Source organism: Trachurus trachurus (genome assembly GCF_905171665.1).
Source record: "Trachurus trachurus genome assembly, chromosome: 22".
NCBI classification, from domain to species: Eukaryota; Metazoa; Chordata; class Actinopteri; order Carangiformes; family Carangidae; genus Trachurus; species Trachurus trachurus.
Genome location: NC_139907.1, coordinates 652,205 through 676,299, shown reverse-complemented (window position 1 = coordinate 676,299; position 24,095 = coordinate 652,205). Strand labels below are relative to the sequence as shown.

At 47.8% G+C, this 24,095-nt stretch overlaps 1 protein-coding gene across 1 annotated transcript in view; it reads right to left on the bottom strand.

The window, feature by feature from the left end:
- Window positions 1-1,617: 1,617 nt before the first annotated feature.
- mapkbp1 (mitogen-activated protein kinase binding protein 1) overlaps window positions 1,618-24,095 on the bottom strand; it is a gene marked incomplete at its 5' end in the record, with an annotated part of 35,849 nt that continues 13,371 nt past the window's right edge. Inside the window, 24 exons of the mRNA XM_083998488.1 lie at window positions 1,618-2,090; window positions 3,287-4,116; window positions 4,615-5,003; window positions 6,107-6,188; window positions 6,307-6,483; window positions 6,797-6,918; window positions 8,135-8,262; window positions 8,609-8,740; window positions 8,833-8,985; window positions 9,399-9,439; window positions 9,536-9,663; window positions 11,069-11,197; window positions 11,785-11,848; window positions 12,806-12,917; window positions 13,009-13,084; window positions 15,195-15,319; window positions 15,423-15,493; window positions 15,770-15,895; window positions 16,060-16,151; window positions 17,059-17,267; window positions 17,973-18,110; window positions 19,830-20,022; window positions 21,154-21,314; window positions 23,544-23,726. Coding sequence (XP_083854614.1) covers window positions 1,842-2,090; window positions 3,287-4,116; window positions 4,615-5,003; window positions 6,107-6,188; window positions 6,307-6,483; window positions 6,797-6,918; window positions 8,135-8,262; window positions 8,609-8,740; window positions 8,833-8,985; window positions 9,399-9,439; window positions 9,536-9,663; window positions 11,069-11,197; window positions 11,785-11,848; window positions 12,806-12,917; window positions 13,009-13,084; window positions 15,195-15,319; window positions 15,423-15,493; window positions 15,770-15,895; window positions 16,060-16,151; window positions 17,059-17,267; window positions 17,973-18,110; window positions 19,830-20,022; window positions 21,154-21,314; window positions 23,544-23,726 — 4,110 coding nt within the window. The 3' untranslated portion in view covers window positions 1,618-1,841. The remainder of the gene's footprint in view (window positions 2,091-3,286; window positions 4,117-4,614; window positions 5,004-6,106; window positions 6,189-6,306; window positions 6,484-6,796; window positions 6,919-8,134; window positions 8,263-8,608; window positions 8,741-8,832; window positions 8,986-9,398; window positions 9,440-9,535; window positions 9,664-11,068; window positions 11,198-11,784; window positions 11,849-12,805; window positions 12,918-13,008; window positions 13,085-15,194; window positions 15,320-15,422; window positions 15,494-15,769; window positions 15,896-16,059; window positions 16,152-17,058; window positions 17,268-17,972; window positions 18,111-19,829; window positions 20,023-21,153; window positions 21,315-23,543; window positions 23,727-24,095) is intronic.

Sequence of the window (24,095 nt, the reverse complement as noted above, 5' to 3'; positions counted from 1 at the left end):
CCGACGCCTTCCTCTTCCTCCCGCTGGACCGCCGTCGTCATGGAGACGAGTTAAGTCAGAGTCTGTGCTGTAGTGTTCGGTTAACGGCCGCGGCTCCAGCGGGCGTCGGCCATCTTTAAAGACAGTTGCTGTCCAGGACGTCAGAGACACGAGCACTGTGAACGTTCCCATCAAACGGAACAATAAAGTTTGTTCAAAGTGACAGAAAGTCTGGTATTGCTGTTTTCAGAAGTGTCCTCTCTACAGTCTAACATGAGCTCTATCTACATCAATAATAATAATAAACGTAGGAATCCTTCATATTGACGGGACTCGAACCTGCTCGTCGTCGTTTCCCTCCAGACGAACGGTGGAAACTTCAGGGAATGAAACATCTGAACGTCTCTAAAAAAACTCCTGAGCTCCTGAACGTCTCAGCGTCGCTTTACAAAACTCAACGTCTTTGCATAAGAATAAAAACCAGACAAAATCAAAATGGCTTCAGATCCCCCTGTGTGTGTGTGTGTGTGTGTGTGTGTGTGTGTGTGTGTGTGTGTGTGGTGGGGGGAGGGGGGGGGTTGGTCAGCAGTTCAGTTGGTCATCATCGTGTCAGTTACATTCACTCCTCCAAAACAGCTCAGAAACGTTTCCTCAGTCAGTCGTTTCTCCACTTTAATAAAACCAACTGGTGTTGTATGTTACATCGTTGGAAAGCCTGATGAGTCGCCTTGACAACCAGCCGATGAGTCGCCTTGACAACCAGCTACAACTTGTAAAGATCCTGCATCTGTGGAATGAGCAACACAGCTAAACGTGTGGGTAGCGCCCCAAATAAAATGTGCCACTCTCCCCTGCAATATTCTGCTGGTAGTGTTATGCTAAGTTCTGTTTTGGGGATTTTGGCCCTTTTTCCTTTGGACACTACCCACACGTTGAGCTGTGTTGCTGTTTCCACGATTGCACGATCCTTACACGTTGTACCTGGTTGTAAAGATGACTTATCAGGTCTCTTGGAAATAAATTAATCAAAGGCAACAGGACTTGTATTTGTTGGTTACACATCGGTTTGACTAGTCCTCACTAGCCCGATGCGTTATGAACTGATGAAGCATCTTGGATAAGAGGCGAAACGTCTTCCTAGACAAATACAAGACCAGTTGCCTTTGATTCAATTTGTTGCCCAGAGATAACGACGACCTGGATGGATGAGAATATCCACAGACAGGATTTAACTGGATATTTATCCAACTATTTAAATCAGCAGTGAGCGATCCGGTGGTTTTGTCTAACTTCCTGTCAGCAGATGGAGTTAGCAGCCCCCGCCCTCGTCCCTACGTCACCACATTCAGGCGCATCCCTTGGCTGCACACACAGAGAGGACTGCCCCTTTATGCCGTTCTCTCTCCTCATTGGATAAAGGTTGTAGGATACAAGGAAAGTTTTCTCCTGGGCTCAGAGCAGAGCAGAGTGACTGACAGACCCGTGTTTCAGACCAAACACTCTATAGAAGTGATTGCTGTCGGAAGATACAACTATTTAAGACTTAGATTAACACAAACATTCACCTTACTTCTGCTTTAAATAAAACTCCAACTGGTTTCATTTAAGGGGAGAAATGACTGACTGATTCATTGAGGAATGTAGACTTGGTAAAGTTCCGTTTCTCCTACTGTCCCTGAAAGCAGCACAGGATGAACCTCGCCATACAATACATCAGTGTGGGTTCACTGTGGAGGGGCGGTGGTCATCAGGAATGGGCGTGGTCAGTAGGATAAAGGGGCGTGGTCAAAGGGGCGTGGTCAGTATGAGTGGGCATTGTCATCCAGAGGAGTGGGCGTGGTCATCAGGGGAAGGGGGCGTGGTCAGTATGAGGAGGTGTTGATCCGGCGGTGAACGGCCTGCAGCAGCAGCAGTGAATATTCCTCCAGCAGAGCAGCTGTCTTCTCCCCCCCCACCCCCTCCAGCCCCCCTCCCCCCTCCACTCCCATCATGCTCGGCGCCCCGAGCGGCAGCGAGTCCAGCTCCGCCCTCATGGTCACGAAGGCCTCTGATAGGACGACGGCCATCTGGCGCTGGTCGGGGGCGGAGTCGTCGGTGGAGGAGCCGTTCACCTGCAGGAGAAGGAGATGGAGGTCTTTACATCCCATAATAACCATAGATATACATATACACATAGATGCTGCCTCTGACGCTGCTGTCCATAGGAACGATACGTCAACGCTAGGGGTGTCACGATTCTCCAAATCCACGATTCGATTCGATTCTCGATTCTTTTTCTTTTTCTTAGTCTAGTCTACGATCAGTGGTTTTATTCATCAAATTTTATACAGAAAATCTTATTATAGATACATAAGAGTGATGCAATTTCCATAATGTATCACATTAGGCACTAATGGTCAAATCTAAATAATTTATTTACAATATAAAGGTAACAATCTTGTTCTCAGTCATTTGGTCCCCAATTTTACCAAGAATGCCCCCAGATCCTCTCTTTGACTTCGATGCTCGAGACCATGACGTCATTTCAATCGATTTCGATAAACAATTGAAATCGTGACACCCCTAGTCAACGCGGCGGCCATCTTGGTCAGGGGAAGCTGTGTCTACTTCCTACATTAGTCAACAGAGGCAGACGTCTAAAATCACCACAACTTATAAATGTCAGACAGATATTTATGATACAACAAAATTTAAAAAAAAATACATATATTTATTAAACATACACTCACATACTCAGACACACACCTACATGCATAAACACACTGAAATGTGTTCTACAGGGTCTGACTGGTCTGACTGCTGGTCAGACCAGTCAGTTTATATGTCTATGGTCAGAAACCCCTCACCAAGATGGCCGCCGTGTTGACGTACCTGACGAGCCCGAATGTGGCATCTATGTATCCACAAGTTTCCGAACGTCATCTATGGTCAAAACCAGAAGCCGGTTTGGTGGAATTGTACCTTTACGTTTCCATGGTTTTCAGTCGTTGTCATAGTTACGGTAAACACATGGATCTATTAATGCTGACTTTTAACACGGATGTATATCGGTGTGATATCCACTGTTAAAAGCTGCTGTGATGATCCGTGCGTTTTACACATTTTCACTGGAGAAAAAAGAAAAATCCATGCATTTACCGCGACTACCGAAACCATGGAAACGTAAACATAAAATTCCACCGGAAGAGCAAAACCGACGTTTTTGACGTTCGGAAAAAGGTGGATATCTATGATCATAACAACGTCCTCTGACCTCTGACCTCAGGATGAGCAGCGAGGTGGGAGAGTTAACTCCAGGTTTCCTCACCTGTCTGTAGAGGTGCGTCGCTCTCCTGAAGCAGCTCCGCAGCTCATTGGTCAGAGCTCTGCAGGTTTCCACGGTGACGGGCGGGTCTGCAGGCGACAGAGGAGAGTCGCCGCCGGCCCCGCCCCTCGTGGTCGTCTGAGGCTCCTCCCCCTGCGGCGGCGGCGGGGGGGTCAGCGGGGGCACGGAGACGGGTGGTGGCCGCGGCGACGAGGCGGCGGCGGCCATCTTGGAAGCTGGTGAGAACGCGGCGAGCGACGGTTTGTCGGGCAGCGGTCGGCCGGCGCCCGGGACTCGAGCCTGGAGGGCGCGGGCCGCCGCCGCCGCCGGCTGGTTACCATGGTTACCCACAGAGGAGGACGAGGAGGCTGCCACGACGACGGGGACGACGGCGGCGTGGGGGGGCGTGGCCACGGCCGCGTTGGAGGAAACCACGGCAACCGGAGGAGGAGGAGGAGGGGCCACGTCTCTGGTGGCGGCCGGCGGAGGCAGCGGTGTCGTCATGGCGACGGCGTCCTCGGCCGGGTCGACGTTGAGGCCGTCGCCCACGGAGACGGAGCGGGACATCTTGGCCATGGAGCTGGCCGTCGGGCTCATGTAGGAGCGCGGCGACGGCACCGCGGACGGCGTCGACGACTTCCTGCCCGTTGCCGTGGCGGCGGCGGTGGGGGGGGGAGGGGGCGTGTCCTGCTGCGGCGAGCGCGGGGAGGCGGGGCTCGGCCTCGGGGGGGGCAGCACCGTGGAGGAGGAGGGGGGGCGGCGGGGGGATGAGGGGAGGGTGGTGGGGCGCTGGGGGGCGGCGAGCATCTGGAGGGGGCGAGGGGGGGGGTCACCTGAGGAGAGAGAGGAGAGACAGGTGAGTCTCCATGGAAACGCTCATGCAGGTTTCACCAACTCAAATCTAAAACTTTTTAAAAACGTTTATGAATTAGATTTAAGACTTTTATTACAACAAGTGAAAAGGCCAAACCGAACCACCTGCTGATCGGCGGGCGCTAACCCTGGGCGGAGGGATACGTGAGTTGGTTCGGTCCAAATAAAAACTGTGTTTTTCCTGCACTTTGAAGGGCTGGAAAAAATTATGGAACTGTGTTTTTATTTTTCAGGTAAAACCTCTTTTAGGCCGTGAAAATAGGCCGTTTCTTTGGGTCTGTTCACAACACTGTATGTTGTAAATCTCTGGGCAGGGCTATTATGGGCTGGCGTTGCTAACGGGAGGAGTGCAGAGAGTCTTCTACTGCAATTAAAGTACTTAGGGGCTATTTGTAGATCATACAACCCCACTTTAAAAAAAATGATACTATCCCTTTAATGCTGTATAGCCGTGTTACCTGTGTCGGTCAGCAGACTGTGCACTGACTGGGACTTCCTGAGGCCCCCGGGGTTCAGGTGGGGGGGCGCGGCCCGGCTCCTTCTGGACTCCTGCAGCTTCTTCTTCAGGGGGGAGAAGAAGATCCCCATGGCGTGGGCGGGCCGGGTCTGGTCCTGGTCCTGGTCCTGGTCCTGGTCCTGGTCCTGGTCCTGGTCCGGTCTGTTCAGGTACAGCATCTGGTTCTGGATCTGGTTCTGGACCTGGTCCCGGGTCTGGTCTGGGTTCCACGACACCCTGCGGTCCCGGTCCAGGTTCTGGTCCATCAGGGGTCGGACCTCGGAGACCAGAGGACGGGTCTTCACCTCCCCCCCTCCCCCAGCGCGGGACGGGAGGGGCAACACGGCCCGACTGACCACAGACACAGAGACAGATGGTCAGAACCAGGACCAGGACTAGAGTCCGGTCCAGACTCATCAGGTGACTTCGGCTGTTTTCGAAACCACATACTACCGTACTGCCTACTACAGACTTCGTTATACTGCGTTAGTACTGTATCCACCACTTTATTTTCCCATGATCCATTGCGTCACACCACAACAGAAGTGGGTTTTAGTAGCATTCTAGCGAGCAGCTAACTGGTAGCGTTAGCCACCAGTTCTAGCGAGCGGCTAACTGGTAGCGTTAGCCACCGGTGTAGGTACCAAATGTGGGGGCTCCCGGCTGCCAAAACCGTTTTGACTAAATCTGATGTTTGTTAAGTCTATAAAACCAATTATTGAACAAACATTACTATTTCTGTGTGCACGTTTTTGTAATAGTCATGGTTATCGTAGTTGTTAGCTTAGCTTCTGCTGACAGCTAACAGCAGCAGCAAAGCTAACACCAGGACGTCAGCTGTTAAAACCCTCCCGTTGTTTCCCAGAATGCATTTCACGGCAACCGGTAGCAGTAGCTGTAAAACAGGGGAAAAGCTGTTTTATTTCCTGCTCTAGCGCTGTTATTATGTAACTTTATTAAGTTTTAATATTTGTTCATGTGAGAAAGTAACTGTTTAGATCCCAAATATACGGCCAGTTTATCCAAATGAGGCTGTTTATAAGCTCCAGAGCGACCGGGACATCACAGAGACACAGCCGGTCTGCAGAGCTGCTCGGCCGGCCAACCTCCGTCGTCATCCCGGGGGAGAAAGCGATCGCGAATAAATGTTTTACAATGAACGGATCAGTCTGCATTAAGTTTTATTTTATTAAGCTACATGGTTACGGTCCACGGCAAAGATACTTCACTACCGTCTTTGGTTACGGTTAGACGTCAGGGGAGCATTGCATTGTGGGATACAGGACACAATGTAGATTGGTCAGATACTGGAGATATTTCCCGAATCAGTACGACATCCGGGAATTTTTCGCATACTGCAGATTTAGCTTTTGTTTGTATACTGCATTTTGGCCAAATCAGTACGTACTAGTGGTATAGTATGTGGTTTCGAAAATACAGCCTGAGTGATTTACCTTCCAGGTGCATTCTGGGACAGGAACCTGGACGAGATGCTGAGACTCTCAGTGGAGCTGTGAGACGCTCTGCTGGGACTTCCTGTCAACAACAGGTCACATGACTCTACAGGTCAGGTTCAGGTGTACAACAGGTGTACAACAGGTGGACTACAGAGGACTAGTACAGGTGTGTTACAGGTGTGTTACAGGTGTGGTACCTGAGGCGGCGCGGTCGGCCAGCGTGACAAAGTTCTCCTTGAGGAACGCCTCCTGGTCCGGAGTCTGAGGGACCTGCTGTGACATCACAACCTCGGCTCCTCTTCCTCCGTCCTCGTCGTCCTCGTCCTCAAGGTCAGAGGAGTTCACCTCCACACTGAGCTCAGTGGGCTCTGAGTCTGAGGACAGACAGGTAGAGACAGACAGGTGAGACAGACAGGTGAGACAGACAGGTGAGACAGACAGGTAGAGAGACAGACAGGTAGAGAGACAGACAGGTAGAGAGACAGACAGGTAGAGACAGACAGGTAGAGAGACAGACAGGTAGAGACAGACAGGTAGAGAGACAGACAGGTAGAGACAGACAGGTAGAGACAGACAGGTGAGAGACAGACAGGTAGAGAGACAGACAGGTAGAGACAGACAGGTAGAGAGACAGACAGGTAGAGAGACAGGTAGAGAGACAGGTAGAGAGACAGACAGCTGTCTCACCCTCTCCTGCTGGTCTGTCTGGACTGGACAGTCTGGAGCTGAAGCCCAGTGAGCAGCCGCTGTCTGGACTCGGTTTGTCCTGTCGTCCACCTGGAGGACACGCCTCCTTCACCTGGAACTCACTGACACAGGGGGGCGGGGTTAGATGGGGCGGGGCCAAGAGGGGCGGAGTCAAGAGGGGTGGGGTTAAAGGGGTCGGGGCCAAGAGGGGCGGGGTTAGATGGGGCGGGGTTAAAAGGTTTACAGTGCATTCACACCAGGTAAAGAGTAAAATATTCGCCTCGCTCTACTCGAGTTTGCCCGCTGGAATATTTGCTTTTACTTGCGGCATTCGCGCAAATATTTCGCTTGAGTTCAACATTTTGAACAGGCGAATCTCCATTTGCGCCATTTGCGCCGCGGGCACAAATTTGCGTCCATTCGCGTCTTTACATTGACTTTGTAATCTTATCGTGCGAAAAATTCACCTCGCGCCCGGTGTGAAGGCACTGTTAGAGCCGTGGTTCTCAAACTGTTTTACATCAAGGACCCTAAATTAGACAACGCACCCCATTGGACAACATTTTGAAACAAACACCAGAAATACACAAGTATTAGTTCTGGTGTAACGGAGGTCTGAGGGCATCGCCACAGTCAGGTACCAGTCAGGATAAGTGACGGCGTGTAGCGGTTAGCGGTACTGAAGTTAAACTCACTCGGCCATAAAAAAAGACGTGCTAACCCATTCGCCAAGTGGTCATTGACCTCTTGGTGAAACGGTTAGCATTGCCTTTTCTCAATATAGATTGGGATTCGGTCTGGGAACCATTTGTTAATTGTTTCGTATTAGAGGCGTGGTTTACGAAAGCCTAGAGCTGTTGATTGGGCGCTACGAATGTCTATCAGATGCGTCTGTACGTAGCTTATAGCCAATCATATCAATCAACCTGATGACGTATGTAGAGCGACAGAAATCCGATGAGGAAAAAAACGTGAAACGTTGCTCTTTATTCAAAATAAACTGTCGGTCTAAACGACTTAAAACACTTTCTAACGCTGCATCAAAAGGTAAAGTGTCTGCCGCCATGTTGGATCGACAAGCTGTCAACTAAGTCGCTTCGATGTGTCGTCATCGTCTTGCTGCCCCCTCCCCCGTTCTGTGATTGGCTCCCTCGTTGAGGGGAAAGTTGGGTCCATGGTTTCCAGGCCGACTTGCAGAGCGAATAGAATCGCTTGCAAGGCATTATGGGTAAACCCAGGCTAGAAGAACGTTACTTTTTGCATTGAAATTCGGGCCAATGGCGTTACGTTTTGGAGATATTGTAGAGAAATGAGATAAATCCTGGGGGGCCGTCCTACCTGCCTGCCAGGCTCACTCTGTCCTCCCATTGGTCAGGATACAGCACTGGCTCTTCCCTGTCTGGGCTCTGATTGGACAGCAGGATGAAGTCCGGCCTCTGATTGGTCCTGGCCTCGTCGTCCTCCACCTGGACAGAGAGTTAAGTTACATAGTGCAGTTCCAGCCCAGGCTGCAGCGGCAGCACCATTCATCCTATTAACCATTTCTCTACCATTGCAATGAGTCTGGAAACATTATTTTAAGGCCGAAAAACTCCGCAATGTTACTTTAAACATACACTTAGATCCTCAGACACACACCCACATGCATAAATACAGTGACATGTGTTCTACAGGGTCTGACTGGTCTGACTGCTGGTCAGACGTTTATATGTCTATGGTCAGAACCCCTCACCAAGATGGCCGCCGTGTTGACGTACGCTGAGAAGCAGAAGGCGGTGTACATCTAGTCAGTATATAGATCTATGCACTCACCCAGGCGGTGGAGACCTGCAGACTGACGGTGCTGCCCAGCTCCTGATTGGTCCTGTGAAGCCCCGCCTCCTCCGCCGCCTGGCCCCGCCTCCTCGGGCTGCTGGGGGTGAGACAGACACCTGGGGGGCGGGTCTAAGGGGGGAAAAGAAACATTAACACTTTGTTGACCGGTTCAGGATCGTTGGTGTTTTTCAGTAAAGCAGTTTGGTTTGTGGCGTCCTGACCTCTGACCCGGCCCCCGGCCCCGCCCCCGGCCCGTCGGGACAGTACGAGTCCAGCAGCCTCAGGTCCAACATGGACTTCACCATCAGGACGCCGTCGGCGCTGCCCGTCCTCCTGGACCAGCGACGGCGAGGGAGTCGACCTGACGACACCACCTGTGGGCGGAGTCACATGTTGAAACGTGATGTCATCATATAAACGAGTTTCTGAACGTCATCTCTGGTCAAAACCAGAAGCCGGTTTTGCTGGTTTGGTGGAATTGTACGTTTACGTTTCCATGGTTTTCAGTCGTTGTCATAGTTGCGGTAAACACATGGATCTATTAACGCTGTTAACACGGATGATGTCAGTCTGTGTGATATCCTGTTAAAAGCTGCTGTGATGATCCATGCCTTTTACACATTTTCATTGAAAAAAATAAAATAAAAAATCCATGCATTTACCGCGACTACCGAAACCATGGAAACGTAAACATAAAATTCCACAGGCTACGTTTTTGACGTTCGGAAAAAGGTGGATAAACATGTAAATAAGGTGTAAACGTGATGTCATGGCGGAGACTCGTCACCTTGCGGCGCCGCTGAGCGTCCAGACACTCGAACGTCTCGTCTGAGCCGAGAGCAGAAGAGAAAAGAAGAAAACACACGTTTAAACTCCGTCCGCTGCTTCCTGTTCACCTGTGTCCCTGTCGCCATGACAACACACCTGCCTCCTCCAGGCCTCCGGCCGTGACCATATAAGGACAGCGGAGCTCCTCCTCTTCCTCCTCCTCCTCCTCTTTGTCGCTGTCCGACGACATGGTGACGACTCGAGGAGGCTCCGCCCCCACGCTGCTGACGAGGAAACATAGTTTCATCTGACTTTAGATAAAGGCTGTTTCCATAGCAACAGTAAAAATATGTAAGCAGTGGTGTAGTGGGGATGTTTTTACTGGGTGGACGCCATCTAAATACCAAGTCTGTGACGTCGTTGAAACACCATCCACTGCCACACAAGAGCTTAGTATCACTGAACAAGACTGTAATGTTTAATTGTTTTCCAGCCTATCGCCACTGGTACAATCATTCACTCCAAAGTGTTGAAAGTCCAAGACAAAGTGTTATAATCTCTAGACAAACAGCTTTTAGACCAGACCTAGTAGGCCTAGTACCTAATCATAACACATGATGCATGAAACTCACACAGAATTGAAACGAATCCACATCCAGTGGAAATTGCCCGTTACTTTGCTACACCTCTGCCTGGCCATGTGCATTAGTTTACAACAAAGCCTCAAAAATCAATAGATGGAGCAGTGGATATAACAAAAGAATGCAGATTATGGAGCGTGTTTGTGTCCGGTGCTGCAGAGAGGAGAGCTGGGACACCGGGGGGCAGCGACGTTTCAAGGTTTTCAGACGCCAGGTGGAGACAGAGAGCCTCGTTCTCATTCGTAACAAGTTACAAGTCATGTAGAAGTAAGGTGAATGTTTGTGTTAATCTAAGTCTTAAATAGTTGTATCTTCCGACAGCAATCACTTCTATAGAGTGTTTGGTCTGAAACACGGGTCTGTCAGTCACTCTGCTCTGCTCTGAGCCCAGGAGAAAACTTTCCTTGTATCCTACAACCTTTATCCAATGAGGAGAGAGAACGGCATAAAGGGGCAGTCCTCTCTGTGTGTGCAGCCAAGGGATGCGCCTGAATGTGGTGACAAAAAAAAAAAACATAGGGACGAGGACCAATAGATCCATGACGAGGGCGGGGGCTGCTAACTCCATCTGCTGACAAGACGTTATGGTGCGTTCAAGGCAACTCGTAACTCGTGTTTTTCCGACCTGTGAAGTGGTACCAGTTCGATCTGGTACGAGTTCACGGGTCAGAAGTTACGAGTGGCCGTTATAGTGACTTTCACAGGTAAAACAGGTCGGAGAAACACGAGTGGGTTGCCTGGAACGCTACAAAGTCGTAAGTCGTGACTTGAAGCTGTAATTTACGGTTTCAAAAGCCTGCCTGGAACGCAGCATTAGCCAACACCACCGGATCGCTTACTTCTGCTTTAATTATCACAATTACTCCAGAGCTTTTTAATTAAGGTGAAAACGTAGCAGAGCCACTGGAAAATCCAGCTTAGTTCTTCTCAAAAAAAAAAAAAAGACTGGAGGGACTCTGCACCCTCGCGCCCAACGACCACTACACCACGGTCTGTAACGTTTTATTTGATCTGGAGTCAAACTTGTATTTTTTTAATTTCATTTCACCTGAGGTTTCCTGCTTTCTGCTGAGGTGCATTCTGGGAGCTGAGGTTCCCACCGCTCGGCCGCAGCTCGGAGAGTCGCTGCCTCATCCTGATGGTCAGCTCTGGACTGAGACGCCACACGAAGATACAGCTGCACACACACACACACACACACACACACACACACACACACACACACACACACACACACACGCACACACACACACACACACAGGTTGTAGTTAGAGCACTGGAAAAGAGAGTAGTGGCAGGATATGGGTATTGCAAAAGCGCCCAGAAAACCCATTCACTCCAATGTATGTGTGTTGCCCACTTGCTGGTAAATTGATGAAAACGGCCGTGTTTTTGTTTTTAGGTGTCTTGGTCATATCAGATTATACTTATAATTTGTTTATTACAAAATGTAGATTGAAACATTCATGTAGAAAACTGTTTTTTGTTGTTGTTTTTACTCTCCTATGTGTTAATGTTTATCTGTAAAGGATCCTCAATGATGCTATTAACGTGGGTGATCTATAAATGTCCTTAAATTATTGAAAACACCACACTGCTCATTCACCAACAATGCAGAGATGTCAGTTCTTTTGTAAAACCCATATTCCTCCACCAGGAGGCGCTGCTATTGGACCGACGCTGTCCTTACTCTCTTTTACACTGCTCTAGTTGTAGTAACTGAGGCCTGCAGCTGATTGGCCGGTGGCGCTGGCGAGGACTCACCTGTCTCCCGACACGGTGATCAGGTGTCTGCAGTCGCTGCTGAACTTCAGACCGGTGACGATCTCTGAGAGACGACACGGGACAGAGGAGTGACATGTGACCTTATGACATCATCCAGATACAATGACATCACACAGGTTAAAGGGACAACAAGGAGTTTCTATTTGGTTATAAAAAGTCTCATTAATGTGGATGAATCTCCGTTACCACTTGTTAATGGTCCATTTTAGATAAATCTATGGTTTTGTCTCTATGGTTATTTTGTTATTATTAGTGGTGGTGGAAATGCTGGGCGAGCCGACCAGCGTTTCTTTACTTTCGGTTTCGTGGCGAGTCATGAGAATAACGCCGCCGAATCTCCGTTTATGGTGGGAACTACGACGGTATGTGATCGTCTTCCAACCTCTGACTTTAATTCTTGATGAATGAAAACATGAGTCTGTCTTGCACCGGTCAAAGAATTTCACGGTGCGGAGGCTCATAAATGTAGTGAGAAAACACTTCACTTTAACAAAACTCCTGGTTGTCCCTTTAACAACATGTTGAACTTCTTTATGCAAATAAACTTTAATAACACTTAAAGGGATAGTTCAACATTTAGTCAAACTGGCCCATTGCCATAACCCCTATAGTCATAGCAGTAGGTTTGTTACCTTTAATTGTCGGTGCAAGCTATTTTTATTACTTTTTTTTACTACTATAAAAACACTGCTGATTAAACATTAATTAAAATTGATTAATAAACTTGTTGCTAAGTTAAATGGAATCAATATGAAAGTGTTTTCTTTGCATTATTATTATTCAAGGTCTGAAAAGACTTCATATGTTTTGTTATTTTGACTCATTAGTCACTCAAATAGTAAAACCAGAGGAACTCTTCATTTTGTCCAGAGCTGTGTTTTCATGTATTTACATATAAAGTATGACCTTGTGTCAGGGGACTGAGGTTTTACAATATGAAGAGTGTGTTACATGTGCAGGTAATTATAGACAGGTGTAACACACACACAGACACACACACCTGAGTGTCCGAACATGGAGGCCACACACTCCCCTGAGTACAGGTCGAAGATGCTGATGTTCTTGTCTGAACAGGAGGTGGCGACGTAGAGTCCAGACGGGTCGATCTGCACCTGGAGGTGGAAGGGGGGGGGGGTTAATGACTGTATACCGTTGCCATGGTAACAGCAGACCAGCGGTATCCACGGTGACCGACCGACATACCTTGATGAGAGTACCGTCCTCTCCCAGAGAACCTTTATACACCTTCTTCTGTTTCCCATTGCTGATGTTGAAGATCCTGCAGGACACACACACACACACACACACACACACACACACACACACACACACACACACACACACACACACACACACACACACACACACACACACACACACACACACAGAGAGACACACACACACACACACACACACACACACACACACACACACACACACACACACACACACACACACACACACACACACACACACACACACACACACACACACACACACACACACACAGGGGGAGGGGTTAATCCTAATCCTGCTGCAGACCTGTTAGTTGGAGCTGCAGGTGGATTAACACGCAGCCTGACTGACTTCAGAAGATGTTTCAATAGAAGACAAAGTCAGAACCAACACTGAACTAGGACGGTAACCACGGTAACAGCTCAATCTGTGGAACCATCTGGAGAACGATTTAAAACATGCAGGACCAGAATCTCTTTAAAAAAAAAACACTCATCAACAACGTCTAAGTTAGAGTAATGAACTGCTCTGCTCTACAGCTGCTTATTTGACTCTGTCTATTTGCTGATAAAAGGAACTAGTAGACTGCATAGTTTTAAATAAAACCTGATTTATAAATAAGCTAAGCTTCAGTCTACACCTCAGCCTACACTTTCTTTATTAAGCCTACTTATTGTTTAGTTTATTTGAAAGGGACAATGCACATTAATAAACATTGTAGAAAAAACACATGTAAATGCACCCGAGTTATCTAGTTTTCATTGACTGTCCCTTTGCCAGATTGTATGAGGCAACCTTTAAAAAGAACAACTATGGAATAAAATATTGTACCACGTTTACTTTGATTTGCGTATTTTCTGTTGTGTTACTTTTCCTCGAGGGAGTTTTAACATCATTTGAGACAGTGATGAGGTTCCGTAAAGCATCACTGTCTCAATGAGGTTAAATCTCACCCTCCAGGTTAAAACTGTGATTAAACAACTGGTACTAACTAAATAAAACGTGTCATCTCAATATCTTCATGTTGATGGACAATCTGCTCTCAAATCTGAAAGGTTTTTGTGGGTGTGCTTCCCGTTTCCATGGAAATACATGAGATCCGACTCCTATGTGTAATGGAAACTAGTTTACAGCCAATAATAATCCGAGGGTCTAAGGACAGAGGATGTTGTTATGATGCCATGTAAAGCCCTTTGAGACAAACTGGTGGTAAAAACGGGCTATACTAATAAAATTGTCTTGCATTAGTAACGACCGAGGGAAAGTCAAAATTTTCAATTCCTCCAGATTATTTAAAGGCGACATATTCTGCTCATCTCTGCTTCTTGACCTGGCACCTTGTTAGTAACAGGCTTTGGTCAGAAAAACCAACAGATTGGGCACAGCTGGGTTTCACAGCCCTGCTCTAAACGCTTGGTTTAGAACCTTCGCTCTGGTAGCTGAGGTAACCATGGTAACCATGGGAGCGAACCATGGTAACCATGGGAGCGAGGGCTTGTGATGTAATAAGCCGGGTGAAATTAAAATGGCTTTTTAAGAGACACATTTTCTCACTATGGCAGTTTACAAAATGTTGACGTAGTTGTCAAAAGGAGGAGGCATCTGGATACGCACATAGAGAATGTGAAGTTACGTCACGCCGCTTTGCATTGTGGGACGTTGGGCGCCATCTTTGGAGGATCGCGGATGTAAACACTTGCTCGTCTCCCTAAAAAAAGTTCCCCAAAGTGTCTTCATAGTAATGATGGTGGGACAGTCCTGCTGCTGCCACAGTCGTAGATGCACTAACACCAACAACCAGATAGTTGACCATGTCTGGATCAGTCAGTGGAGTAGATCTGGCTCTTGAATCCAGTCCCCACTCTCTGTTTACGTTTGTGTTCCTCCAAAGATGGCGCCGACGTCCCACAATGCAAAGCGGCGTGACGTCATCTTCACATTCTCTATACACACACACTAAAGCTATGAAAAAGAGAGTTTTGCAGATTATGTCCCTTTAAAACCCCAAATACGCAAAAACAGAGACAGAAAAACCAACACCTGATGCTGTGGCCCCTCCCCCTCCCCTCAGGCCCCGCCCCCTCAGACAGGTGAGTTTTACCTGATGGTGCCCCCCCTACCTGATGGTGCGGTCCCCCCCCCCCCCCCCCTACCTGATGGTGCGGTCCTGACAGCCCACGGCGGCGTACTTCCTGGTTGGTTCTACGTCCATGTCGTACAGCGTCGTCTTCCTCACCACGTGGTGCGTCCGCGTGAACTGAAGCCCCGCCCCCTCCACCTGGCCACGCCCCCCCAGAGAGAAGGAGAAGGAGAGAGTGGGCGTCGGCTTGTAGAAACAGGAAGTGATGATGTCACGGTGATGTCACGGTGATGTCACTGACCTGCTGCGCCGTGCGGAAGTAGATGCTCTTATCGGCGCCGCAGCTGATCATCCTCACCTTCCCCTCATTGGCTGACGGAGACAGGGAGGAGATGATGTCATCAGTTACACCGATTAGAATTAACATCTGGAAGCTGATTGGTTGATTGATTGATTGGTTGATTGGTTGGTTGATTCATTCATTCATTGGTTGATTTATTGATTAATTGGTTGAGTAATTGATTTGTTGGTTGTTTGATCAGATGGCTGATTGATTGATTGATTGATTGATTGATTGATTGATTGATGGATTGATTGATTGATTGATTTATTGATGGATTGATTGATTGATCGATCGGCTGCACTGACCTGCGAACCTGACGGCGGTGATGGAGGACGAGTGTTCGTCCAGAGTCTGGACCAGGCTGTACTCTGAGCCGGCGTCCAGGATGTGGATCAGACGGTCCCGACTGGCCGTGGCTAACAACTGGAGACCTGCAACACACACACACACACACACACACACACACACACACACACACACACACACACACACACACACACACACACACACACACACACACACACACACACACACACGGTCACCCCCTCCCTCCAGAAGGCTGCAGCTGAACAGTGACATGGTCGTAGCGTCTGACCTGTGTCTGGTTTAGAGAACTCCAGACAGAGGATCTCAGAGTCGTGAGCCTGAACGTTGAGGATCTCCTCCATGCTGAGCAGGTCGTGGACTCTAGAGACACACAGAGTTCACAACGTTGGAATCAAGAACAAAAGGTTTTTTAAAGCCCCAGTATGTAGGAATTCCCCCCATCTAGCGGTGCGGTTGCATATCTGAACGTATTCTTGATGTTGCATTCAGGTGAAATCGGGCAGACGTCAGACAGACAACAGACGCTGCATGTAACAGGATAAACAAGCGTCTATGTAAACAAGTGGTCTGACAACATGTTGTCATGGTGATGTGGTATTGTTTTACCGTCTTTCTCTGGTGGAGTAAAATGACATCCGGTTGGTTTGCCGACGGCCGTCTGCCTGACTGCACCTGAATGCAACACCAGTTGTAGCCACTGGCGACGTTTGCCTCCGTTTAACCAATCAGACAGAGACAAACACAAAATCTCCGCGGTAAACAGGACGGCCACTCCGCCTCAAATCTGAGAAACTGCGGCTAGTAAATGATTAGGATGACGTCGTACCCTACAAGGTGAACACTGATCAGGGATTAATGGGCGATGTGGAGACGTGAACTGTCCGACGTGAAACGTAACACACACACACACACACGGTCACAGATAGACACAAAGACAAACACACACATTGAGTTTATGGACAGTTCATAGACCTCTGCATGCAAGTATAGGCCTATGTAAGTTATTGTGGCTGAATTTGTCTTGATTTATTTTACTTTGTAAAACATTTCATGTTGTCTTAGTTGTTAAATGTTGTTCTTTGACAATATCTGCATTTTTTCATTGCTATTATATTTCTGTGTATTTGATTAGGCCCACATTAACGCGCTGATCATTAAACAAACAAATCAGAGGTTACTCAGTACTTGAGTAGTTTTTTCACCAAGTACTTTCTTACTCAAGTAAATGTTTGACTGGCTACTTTTTACTTTTACGCCCCCCCCTCACCTGAGGACTCCGGTGCGGTCTCCAGAGGCCAGGTGGCGTCCATCAGGACTGACTCTCAGGGTCCTAATGCCCGCTCTGCTCTGGTCGCTCTGCTGCCCCTCGCCGCCCGACGACCCCGCCTTCTCCGTGTTGCCCCCGGCAACGCCCACGCTGTCCGTGTCCAGGAGGCTGGAGGTGTTGTCGTCCACGTAGATGACCTTCTGCAGGTCCTGGGGTCAGAGGTCAGAGGTCAGAGGGACAGGACAAGGACACGTTTACATGACGAGGTACCCTGCATCTCTTCCTGCTCAGTCGTCATGGAAACATGACAGAGTGAAAATAAATGTGTGAATGCGAAATGTAAAAATTAAATAATGTATCAGTAGGTGTGTTTCCATTACCCCTAGAAATGCGCAAAACCTACATATTGAAATAAAAAACTGGTAATGGAAATACCTACATTTCAAAAAACCTCTTAAATATCGCTATACAGTTTTACGCTCTCATGAGGTGGTTTTTCAGACGTATCGATATAAAACATGTATTCATCTTTGTTAAAAACAATAACAGCAACAGCTGTAGCAGCTGAGATCGCTGTGCCATCACCATGGAAACACAAGGCACTTACGTCCATCTTCCTCAAAGTGAAGTCTCGCGGGGTGAGAATTATGGGGTATCACGAGACTAGATTACGGCTCATTCACAAAACACCTTTCAATGGAAACGCCCGCAAATAGCAACTGCACTTTTTCGAAATTTCAGACTTTTATTTTGCGAAAATCTGTAATGGAAACGCAGCAACTTTCACATCTGATGCAGACGAGTGAAAACAGCTGAATCATTAGTTAGTGACGTCATCACTGGAGACTGGTGACCGTTAGTTTAGAACCCCGGGGTTTCAGGTGTGTAGAGGTGTGTGTCCAGGTGTGTGTTACCTGGCTGAGGATGTTCCTGGTCAGCAGGTTCGATCCCTCGACGCTCCAGAGTCGGATGGTGTTGTCTGAGGAGCAGGACAGAAAGGACCCGGGGGGGAGACTCACCTCTCCCCCTGCCCCTCCTCCCTCAGGGGACACCTGCAGACACACACACAGCAGCTGTTCAGGTGTTCACACACACACACACACACACACACACACACACACACACACACACACACACACACACACACACACACACACACACACACACACACACAGCCTACACTAGGGGTGTGACGATCTCATCTCACGAGAACGAGACGAGACGAGATTTTAATAAAACTACTGTAATAATAACAGTAATTAGCTTAGTATGTGAATCTGCTGATACTTCCAGACAGCAGGGGGCGCTGATGGTCGGTGAGCAGTGAGGTCAGACATGTTGCTGTTGGTTGTTCCCTGTCTGTCTGTGTGAAACCAGTCCGACATAAAGTAACTTACCTGCTTCTTCAAGTAAACAACGGTGTCGTCCTTGTGAGTCCACACAACTAAAACAGTACAACTACAATGACTAAACCTCTGACTGGACCAACAGACTTTTATTTAACCGAGTTGCACGTGTATTTTGAAATGTTTTATTGTAACTCTTTACATGCATGATGTAAGCACAAGCTTTTAATAAACTTCTTCCAAAAATTGAATTGAAACTAACTAAACTAACTAAAATTTATAAAAGTTAAAATAAAATTAAAAAAAACGAAATATTCTTTTCTTTTTCTTTTTAAGTGCAAACAATATTATGTGCAGTGTTTCCTCTGGGATTTTTTAAAGGTGTACAGAAAAGAAAATTGAATTTGAGCCCACTTTGGGTCATAAAATTAATGTGATAACTCATCTTTCAGACGATGTAGAACAAACTTTGTGCAAAATTCTATTTTTGAGTAAATCCGGGATGAAAGTGTGAATTTTTTTTTTCGCATTGGATAATGCAGGCGCACGGATTATACGTCAGCCTGTACACGATTCATCAGCCACTGATATTGGATCCGTCATCCGTCATTCAAACGTCTGAGACACACCAACACACGCAGAGCTCGGTCTCGCCCCAAGCTTTGAATATCCCGCCCGCTCGATAACGACCAATCAAATTTGTTTTCCTCACTCGGGTAAACTCGTGTTGCAGCTCGTGACAACTCGGCGCGACAAACAGGACAAACGGCCATTTCTGTACACCTTTAAAGTAGTGGCAGCGACCCCCACCCCCCTCCCCCTCCTCCGACCGTCGGATGGTCTAACAGGGGGCGGATAGTCATTTTAACACATTAGTGCAATTTAGCGCAGTTTATTACCGTCACAACGCGACCTGTCCATGTGCCTGTGTTAGAGAGAGAGAGTCGCGGCCGCCACAGACTCGTTAATTACTGGTAACGCTGGATTCACTGGTTGATAAGTTTAGTTTTTACTGAGGAGGAACTATGAAGAACTCAGCTGTGACTGAAAAGCACTTAAAACGGATTCAAGTAGAGTTAAAATTGTGTAGTGGAAACCCTGTTTTACATTGCTTTAACATTAAAAAAAAAAGAAATCTCGTGAAACAGATTTTTAACGCGACGAGAAATATCGTCGAGTTTAATCTCGCGAGATCTCGTCACACCCCTAGCCTACCCCGACACAAAGATGTAGCCGATGTCATATCTGGCCCTCTGCGTTGTGTTTCTCACGGCCTGCCCTAGGTGGGGTTCGATCCCACGACCTCCCGCACCGGAGGCAACGATGCTAACCTCTTCGCCAAGAGGTTGACAACCACTTGGCGGGTTGGTTAGCACGTCTTTTATGGGTGGAGTTAGTGCACATCCGTTACACACACACACTGACCTCGAGGCTCCAGACGCAGGCCGAGTGGTACAGGGCTGAGTAGAGTTTTCCCGCTCGCTCCTTCAGGTCTCTGACATCCCAGACATAAACACTGTGGTCGTTGTAGACACACGACAGCCAGTGGTTGGAGGGGTCAAAGGTCACGGCCACCGTGTCCGGGTAGCGCTCCTCCGGCCGGTGGCAGAACAGCTGACTGTAGAGGAGGGGGGGGGGGTTATGTTGTTCAGCCTGAACTTCAACTGGAGCTTTGTACAGGTTACCATGGCAACGCCTCATTACAAACTGATGAACTGGAGTTGTAGCTGCAGCGACAGGTTTGAGACCGGACAGACTCTTCCAATACAATAGTGTTTCTATCATTATTTCATTCCACACGGCTTTTTTATTTTATTTTATTTTATTTTATTTTCTAGCATTAATAAACTCTGGGAAGCCTGTGTGACTTTGTGTCATTAGGTTATAGAGATATAGTATATATTTTTTTATCATGGAGAAACATACAAAGTCATTTCCGCACCGTTACACACATACAGAGCAAAACAAAAACATGTATTTGGACAATTGTGTTAACATATTCTCCAAGCTATTACTCTCCCTTTCATTTGACAGTGTTTTAAATAGGAACATTTGAACGAAAGAAGTCACATTTACTCATTTTTCCATCAAGATTAATAGACTGGTACTTAAAGCCATGTAATAGAGATAGGCTACTTAAAGCAGTTCAGGTCTCTGTGGTCTTATATATCTGATCCACTTGGACCACCAACTCTTACATTTCTCCGAATGCAACTTTAGAGTGAATGTCAGTCTCTCCATGATGTAGATTTCATGAACAGTCCCTCACGTCTTCCAGTGTCGGTGCGTTGGGTTGGAGCCATTTCCTGGTTATAGCTTTCTTTGCTCCAATCAGTAATATCTATGAAACATCTTTATTGTAAATTTCAAGTATCATTTAAGTGTCCTCCTTTTTGGAAATCAAAGTATGGTCACCCTACATGTTGTGCTGTTTCGATGCTGTTTCATTGTCTTGTCCTGTCTGTGTAGTGTATCTCCATTTGTATTGTAGTTATTGTATTGTTTTTATTCCTTGTGTTGTACTGTTAGTTGTATTTTATTTATTTATTAATTAGGGACTACGGATGTAAATCAGCGGCTCGGCTACAATCCGTCATATTTACTACAGTATTTTATACCAGTGTTCATTAATATGCACTGTCCCTACTCAAATAAGGTATTTATCATTATAAGTTAGTGGTCAGGTGTGTGTGTGTGTGTGTGTGTGTGTGTGTGTGTGTGTGTGTGTGTGTGTGTGTGTGTGTGTTACCTGGCGTCCACCATGTTGGCGATGTCGGCGCCCAGGAAGTGTGGGCGGGGCAGCGTGCAGAGGAAGTGCAGGTTGACGGGGCTGAAAGCTCGGACCGTCCCGTCAGAACAACCACAGAAGATCAGCTCATCTGTGACGGACAGACAGGTGGCCTGGGCCGTCTGCACACACACACACACACACACACACACACACACACACACACACACACACACACACACACACACACACACACACACACACACACACACACACACACACACACACACAGGTGAGTCAGAGCTACCATCATGAAGTCTGAAGCTCCTGTTTGTTTAATCAACTCAGAGCCACAACGTCTGGATGTCAACGTGACTCTCAGCCAATCAGCTGACAGGACAGGACAAGCCCCGCCCCCTGGGCTGACTCTCTGATTAAAGGGATAAGCCAATTTTTTTTGTGTGTGTGTCTTGTCTCACTCCCGAGTCCATGACCAGCAGATAGACACCATCCTTTTGACTGTGTGTGCAGTAACCATGGAGATAGAGCCGTATCACCGTAATTAGCTTAGCTCAAACACTGGAAGCGTATGGGTAGTGTTAGCCTGCCTCCTACCTAAAGTCGCTAATTAGCTTAGCTCAAACACTGGAAGTGTATAGGTAGTGAAGCTAACCTACCCTCGATGTAGCTAGCTTGAACCAAAATAAAGCGTCTTTGCTTGAACCCTCCGTTTTGACCGATCTGGTCCCGTTAGCGGCATTTGACCTCTCAAGATGCCTTACCGGAGAGTTTTGTCAGCTCTGAGACCAAGATCGGCCGCCGGTTTCCGTTTAGAGTTGCTGAAGAGTTTCTCTGATGACTTTAGGTGGAGGCAGGCTAACACTACCCATACACTTCCAGTGTTTGAGCTAAGCTAATTAGCGACTTTAGGTGGAGGCAGGCTAACACTACCCATACACGTCCAGTGTTTGAGCTAAGCTAATTAGCGACTTTAGGTGGAGGCAGGCTAACACTACCCATACACTTCCAGTGTTTGAGCTAAGCTAATTAGCGACTTTAGGTGGAGGCAGGCTAACACTACCCATACACTTCCAGTGTTTGAGCTAAGCTAATTAGCGACTTTAGGTGGAGGCAGGCTAACACTACCCATACACTTCCAGTGTTTGAGCTAAGCTAATTAGCAACTTTAGGTGGAGGCAGGCTAACACTACCCATACACGTCCAGTGTTTGAGCTAAGCTAATTAGTGACTTTAGGTGGAGGCAGGCTAACACTACCCATACACTTCCAGTGTTTGAGCTAAGCTAATTAGCGACTTTAGGTGGAGGCAGGCTAACACTACCCATACACTTCCAGTGTTTGAGCTAAGCTAATTGCGGCGATACGGCTCTATCTCCATGGTTACTGCATGCACAGTGGAAAGGATGGTGTCTATCTGCTGGTCATGGACTCAGGAGTGAGGCAAGAAAAAAAAAATGTTGGTGTATCCCTTTAAAGAATGGATGGATGGAGTCAGAGGTCAGGTGACCGCCACCTGAGGCTCAAGGAGCTAAACCCTTCAAAATAAAAGCCATAAGTTAATGTGATGCTGTGGAGTCGGTGCAGTGAGTGATGAGAGTGGAGAGTGGAGAGCCAATCAGGTGGAAGGATGAGTCATGAGTGCTGTACAATCCACCAATGAGACGACAGGAGGAGAGGGGGCGTGTCTGAGGATGAAGAGTGAAGTTCAGAATCTGTAACAACGACTTACTGAGGAAGAGGAGGAGTCGACCCTCTGACAGGAAGCAGAGGAAGAGGAGGAGGAAGAGGAGGAAGCGGAAGAGGAGGAGGAAGCAGAGGGAGAAGAGGAAGAGGAGGAAGAGGAGGAAAAGGAGGAAGAGGAAGAAGAGGAGGAGAAAGAGGAAGAAGAGGAGGAAGAGGAAAATGAGGAGGAAGAGGGGGAAGAGGAAGAGGAGGAAGAAGAAGGGGGAGAAGAGGAGGAAAAGGAGGAGGAAAAGGAGGAGGAAGAGGAAGAGTAGGAGGAAGAGGAAGAGGGCGAAGAGGAGGAAGAAGAAGAGGAAGAGGAGGAGGAGGAAGAGGAGGAAGCAGAGGGAGAGGGGGAAGAGGAAGAGGAGGAAGAAGACAGTAGGAGGAGGAAGAGAAGGAAAAGGAGGAGAAAAAGGAAGAGGAAGAGTAGGAAGAAGAAGGGGGAGAAGAGGAGGAAGAAGACAGTAGGAAGAGGAAGAGGAGACAGGATCGTTACAGGATGTTTGAAACTTTCTTCTCGTCCTCGTGTGTGTGGACAATAAATCAATAAATCAATTAGTTTTGTTCATCTCGTTTCATTACTGATGACATCATGACCTCTCCATGACGTCACCGTGTCGTCATGGTAACGGCTGAGAGGACCTGAGAGGAGGCGGGGCCACTCACCCGGAGCTCCACCCACTTGTCGAGGAGGCGGCGGTGGTTGAACTCACACAGGAGGCCGGAGGAGGTGATGCAGAAGGTGGCGGCCGCCCGCTGGCCACGCCCACACGCCACGTCACTGAAGAAGTTGTTCCTCAGTTCACCCAGCAGCCCTGAACGCCCCAGCAGAGGCACCGTGGCGTTCACCTGGAGAGACACAGAGACACACACACACACACACACACACACACACACAGAGAGAGACACACACAGACACACGGCGGTCAGCAGGTGGCGACACTGAGCTGCAGACTGGAGACCTGCACGTTCAGACCCCTTAAAGGGATAGTATCATTTTTTTAAAGTGTGGTTGTATGATCTCCAAATAGCCCCTAAGTACTTTAATTGCAGTAGAAGACTCTCTGCACTCCTCCCGTTAGCAACGCCAGCCCATAATAGCCCTGCCCAGAGATTTACAACATACAGTGTTGTGAACAGACCCAAAGAAACGGCCTATTTTCACGGCCTAAAAGAGGTTTTACCTGAAAAAAAATACACAGTTCCATTGTTCACTAT